The following is a 6,000-nucleotide window of genomic DNA, read 5'->3' on the forward strand; positions in this document are numbered from 1 at the left end:
CCGTGTGCTCCATAAGCTGCATTGACCACGCACCTATGTACGCGTGTGGCCAATGCAGCTTACATACATAGTCACGCATACACACACACGCACGCACGCACGCACGCACGCACGCACGCACGCACGCACGCACGCACGCACGCACGCACGCACGCACGCACGCACGCACGCACACACACACACACACACACACACACACACACACACACACACACACACACACACACACACACACACACACACACACACACACACACACACACACGGCTCAACCCATCCATCACAACAGCGTGATGTAACAAGGTGGGACACATAGTGACGGCAACAGCCATGGTGACATATCAAACTAATCCGTTTTTTTTGTCTCAACAAAGGGGCTAAAGTTTCTAAGTAATCGTTCACCTTGATCACATTAGAAACCTCAGTGGGTGTGATATAGTATAGAGCAGGGCTCTTACAACCCTGTTGCTGGAGAGCTAGCCTCCTGTTTGGTTTTCACTCTGCCCCAGTTGTAACTAACCTGATTCAGTTTATCAACCAGCTAACTATTACGAGAATCAGGGGCGCTAGACTAGGTTTGGAGCGAAAACCTACAGAAACAGGGTTGGAGAGCCCTGCTATAGTCACTTGATCTTGAGGGGGGATGTATTCTCAAGGACTGTGAAAATAGGCCTTGCTACAGCACAAACAGATCTGGGACCAGAATATCTGAATCAAGCTTTCACTACCTGTTTCCCCAGTCCTTGAGCTCAAGTGTCTCTGTCATCTGTACCAGGCTAACACTCAGACAGAGTAGGAGCGAGACATCAAACATGGTTCGCCTAATCACAGCGTGAACACGGGCAGCAGCAGGGCTCTGAGGTCAGGTCATGTTGTGGTGCCATACACAGAGACGTTAGTCACGTGACCAGGTCTGACAGGGCCAGAAGTAGGAATTACACCACCTAGAGGGGAATAACATCCCAGGCTTCCCTCTATCCTCCGCAGGCCACACCTGGGTTCAAAAACAAATACTTTCAAAATCCTTTGAATAATTTTTAGCATTTGCTTTAGTCTGCCTAGAGTGCCAGACGGACAGAGTCTGAGTCTAAAGTGGATGTGGTGTTAGGTTATTTGATGGGAAGGGACCTTGACAGGGTAAGGATTAACCAGTCAGTGTAGCAGGTTATCCAAACCGACATCTGGTCACACACCTCATCCTGATCTTCTTTGAATTGAATCAGAAGTCTGCCATAAAGACATTGTGCTCATCATTCGTGGATGCCCTTGTGAAACAGATTCTCTGAAACATTTCCTCGTTTAGCCTCTTGATGTTTTGGTGGCAACTGATTATAAGCGGTTATGTCTGATTATCACCGGTTTCAACTGGTTCCGCCTGATTTGAACTAGTTATAACTGGGTGGAGTTGTTTGGGTGGGTACATATATCATACATACACTACAATAATCCTACCAATGGCTTAGGTTAAAAGATGAAACCGTCAAACATTCAAACTGCAGTCTGCACTCTACTACTAGATACTGTAGAGTATTTGGCTGTGCTGAGCATTGTTGGCAATTACTAAGATCATTCCAAATCTCCTCCAGAGAAATGACAGCCCTCTCCCCGTCGCATACGTCTTCAATGAAGACAGGTCTGAAGCTCACTGGACTGTATCAAAGCATCCAAGCAATAATAAACCCTTTTTTCTTTTTACTACAAAATACTAACCTACAAAATCTAATTCTGGCAAGAGGTCTATTCTGAGGGAAAGATCAAAGACGTTTTTATAAAGATCAACATGAGGATGCAATGGATGAAAGGCGAGTGAACAGATCCTCACTCGTTTATAGACACTCTACATAGGATCGCCATTGTAAACGGCCCTATCCTTGGACTGACACTGATGGACTCTGACCTGTCCTTTCCATCGTAATCCCTAGTCAGCAGAGCACACACACCCTTCCTTCCCTGTCTGATGCCATTCAGCTGGCGGGGAGAAGCCGACAGACTCACAGAGGGACAGAAGGGTGCGCTGTTTACAGACAGCAAAGATCCAGGACAGCAGTCACACGGAGCACATGCCACAAACACAGTCGTAAGCATGGGCTCCGTCGAGAGAGAGAGAGAGCACATTCATTATCACACGCGTGAACATTTCCTCTACTGTTACAATGCTTTGATCCAGAACCACAACCATCCCAGCTTTATGATTTTCTGGTATACAGTGGCTGCAAATGTGAAATGAAAATATTTCCATTTAACGACATTAACAAATAAACACTGTAGACATATTGCTTACATTACATTAAAAGGGAATCCATATTTATATTGGTGCCTGGGTAAGGCATGCTGCCTCGACACAGATACCATTCTATACCGATTCAATTCTATCTGGTCTCCCATTAATTATTTAAACCAAACAGACGATCTGTAAAAACAGAGGAGAAAATAAGCAGGATCTCTACTGTAAATTGGTGCTGCGTGTTAAGCTACCAGCTTCTATTCTGCTCTTATACAGATCCCATCCTATCCAATCTCATATTTCAAACAAACCTAATATGATCTATAATACAGTACATGATCTGCCTGTCATCCCAGGGAAGATATAGAAGCAGCCCCTTTAATGCCTCTTTACAGATCCCGTTCTATAGCTAATCCAATATTATATGAACCAAACAGATGATGTGATGATGTCGTGTCATCACAGAGGGTAGAAATAAACAGTCCCCACCTGAGTCCTGGGAGGCTGAGGAGGCTGAGGCTGCACCTGTGGAAACAGCGCTAGTGTGGTGGGTCTCTTGGGCCTGTACGTATCCATAGCGACTGGATGTTCAGCAGATTTGAATTCTATCACATTGGGCTGCTGCTGTCTGACAGGAGTTAGAACGACGGCCCCTCTCTCTCCCTGGTTGAGTCTGTGGTCGCCGAGGGAACCATGGATCAGGCCCCAGTGCTCCTCTTCCTCCTGGATCTCCCCCTCAGCATCGATCAGTTCCAAGTGGAGCATCTCCGCCTGCACTTCCCTGAACCCCCGCCCGTCTGCCTTCCCCGCTTCGCTACTGGCTGGCCACGTCACATGGTCCTGGGAAGAGCCAGGCAGCAGTGTTGCAGCAGATAGAGAGAGAATAATTCAGTGAGGTGGAGGGGGAGAGGGAGGGAGGCGGAGAAAGCAAGAATGAGAGCGAGTGGAGAGAGAGAGAGAGAGAGAGAGAGAGAGAGAGAGAGAGAGAGAGAGAGAGAAAAGGATTCAGTGAGGAGAAAAGGAAGGGAGGGGAAGAGGAGGAGGAGAGCAGAGAGGGAGCCAGTCAATCACGGCCTGGCAATGACATCAGCAGCCTGAGCCCGTGGCTCGTTCTCTGCTCATGCTCACTGTAATGCCGTTCTAATTCAATCATACTGTAGTAGGATAAACCTCGATGAAAACAAACACAGGCAAAGCTAGGCTACTGTTCTGTTCTGTGAGGTATACAACAGCAGCATGTAACACCCTTACTGTCTTTACACTGACGTCAAATCTAAAGATAATGTTAATACGGAATCATTTCTTTAACCACAAAATACTAAGATGCACACAGACCTGCTGTACGGTACATCAACGCCATACAACCGTCCCCTGAGCTAATGTATGGTCTGACGTTCTCCATTTGACTCATACTAAAATGACAGTTCACCCTAGCAGCTCGTTGAGTGGAATATCTGCAGGGCTGAAGGCGGAGGCCAGGGATGCGATGGCCAGGCTTTAATGGCGTGTGGCATGTTAGGTCTACTCGGCTCTGGAACACATGTGTACCAGGACCATCCCCGCCTGCAGTCATTAATCTGATTAGTGACTTTGGACTACTAACTCTGGATTCTACTGCCTCTTCTGCTTCTGCTACGATCTCACAGCGACAGCCCCAAAATAACATCAAGAATACAAAATGGGGAGCGACATTTATCTCAATATCTCAACCTTCTGTCATGAATATTCATATTGTGAAAAACAGGACTGCAACAGGGCGAAGTCAGGCAGTGTGTTGTCGGAGAAGGGAGGGAGGAGTTTGTTGAGGGGAAACTGGTGCAGAGGAGCTTACTTGGTCATCCCGGTTGCCGTAGTTGAGGCTGGCACCCCGCTGTGCACTGGGTTCATATACGATTCAAAATCATTTCAAATACTTGATCTGTGCTTGATTGAGCTTGCCTGGCTTAATGGACCAATAGAAAAGTCGCAAAATTGCGATCCGAGCTCATTTGACACTTTGAAACTGTTTTTGAACCCAGGTCTGGTGTGTGTACATGTAGATTAGCTTACTTGAGAGTCAAGGTCGTCGTAGTTAAGGCTGGTTCCAGCCTCATCAGTGATCTCTGTGACCTGAGAAAGGTCCTCGTCCTCAAACTCCTCCAGGCTAATGTCATGGGTCAGCCTGAGGACACGACATACACACCGCATCACACCACACTACAGAAAACAAACCACGCCGTCACTCAACATCTCTGAGAGCCGAGGGCAGAGCACACTGTTTTACACACATCAACGAGAGAGTTTGTCTGCTCTCTGCAGACAAACGACTTGGTCACACTTTCACCTTAGTGAGGTACTGCTTGATACTCCTGATGGTAGGTGGCAGTTGCACAACCAGGTGGACAACCATCTGTGCTGACATCAAAAAGCTCTGAACCCTTTAATAAAAAGGCGTGCATTGGGGTTTGCATGAAGGCCCGAGAGAGACAGGAAAAAGTGTGCTCTCTTACATTAGCATCACTGTACGTCACTGCCAGGAAGTCTAGACCTTTATGGCAAATAAACGCTTGTCTGGTAAACATTTGTTTTAGTTATCCTTTGAAAAACATTTTGTTACTTTTTACCCTAATGAATGTGACCCTGGTTTAACTCTACAGTATATAAATACTACTGTACCATTTCTCCCACTGGTCCTCCATCCACTTCTCTCCATTCTCCTCCTCCCTCCAATTCTCCCCATCCTCGTTGGACTCCATGGCCAGACTGAGGTAGAGCAACATCAGCTGGGCTGGGCAGGGTAGGCAGATGGACGAGGAACTGGTCGATTCAACAGGCAATTACAGCACTTCCGCCTTTCAACAGAGCATCATTCACAGTCCTGACTTTTCAATCTCCATCCGCTCTGGCCCACACGTCAGCAACAGCATCAGCAACAAAAACAACAACAACAACACCACCACACCACTGATAGAGAGGGACTCTGAAGCTAAAGAAAGCTTATTTTTCCTTTTCCCCACACACAGTATAGAGCTCTCTTCTCTTCACCACGGGCTCCACCCAGGCACTTATCTCCTCTCTGTGTATTTGTACTCCCCCTCTGGTCCAGAATAATGACTGGAGGAGGATGGGGGGAGGTGCAGGCTGCAGGTGGACAGTAAAGAGACTGGCGATCGGGTGACTCAATCACTCGCTCAAGCCCCAGCCCATCAGCCCTAGCTGGGTAGGTTCTCCTCCTGTAAGTCCCTGCCTCCTGTATGATGGGCGGCTTGAATCGATGCAGCTCTACTCCGTTTGCCTGCCTCCTCCTCCGCAGGCCAGGCAGCCGTACACAGGGAGGGCAAGACTGAGGGAAGGGAAGTGGTGACTGCTAGGATCAATGGAGCCGCTGTAGTGCTGAACTAGAGCCTTCTTCCCTTTTATCCCTGGTCTGAGGGAGGGAGGATTTGGAAGGTATGTGGCCCTGCTTAGAACATCATGGCTTCCATTGTGTTGTTGTTTAGGTTGGTTCTCACGCCATGGAATGACCCACGCCTTCTTCTCCTCACTCTGAACAGACTGTGACGTGATGTGTGAGCCGGTGCAGCAGAGAGAATTAACAGCTTACGTATGTCGGCGGTGTACATTTTTTTAAATGGCGGAGGAGGTCAAGTGTGCTAAGCGGGCATTACATTATTTACCTCTAATGTGATTGGCTGTCCCTGTGGACATGTCCACACATTACACACTAAAATACTGTTTAAGACATGACATGCACATCACAGTCCATTTATAACTGGATACACCAGAAAGAAGGGAGG

At 47.6% G+C, this 6,000-nt stretch overlaps 1 protein-coding gene across 1 annotated transcript in view; it reads right to left on the reverse strand.

Annotated features, from left to right (window-relative positions):
- The window catches only part of mapk8ip1a (mitogen-activated protein kinase 8 interacting protein 1a), a 19,713-nt gene extending 13,984 nt beyond the window's left edge, over nucleotides 1–5,729 (reverse strand). Inside the window, exons 1-3 of the mRNA XM_046312788.1 lie at nucleotides 4,880–5,729; nucleotides 4,274–4,385; nucleotides 2,714–3,064 (exon numbers count right to left, since the gene is read on the reverse strand). Coding sequence (XP_046168744.1) covers nucleotides 2,714–3,064; nucleotides 4,274–4,385; nucleotides 4,880–4,983 — 567 coding nt within the window. The 5' untranslated portion in view covers nucleotides 4,984–5,729. The remainder of the gene's footprint in view (nucleotides 1–2,713; nucleotides 3,065–4,273; nucleotides 4,386–4,879) is intronic.
- Nucleotides 5,730–6,000: the final 271 nt, after the last annotated feature.

This window comes from Oncorhynchus gorbuscha, linkage group LG02, assembly GCF_021184085.1.
Source record: "Oncorhynchus gorbuscha isolate QuinsamMale2020 ecotype Even-year linkage group LG02, OgorEven_v1.0, whole genome shotgun sequence".
NCBI lineage: Eukaryota > Metazoa > Chordata > Actinopteri > Salmoniformes > Salmonidae > Oncorhynchus > Oncorhynchus gorbuscha.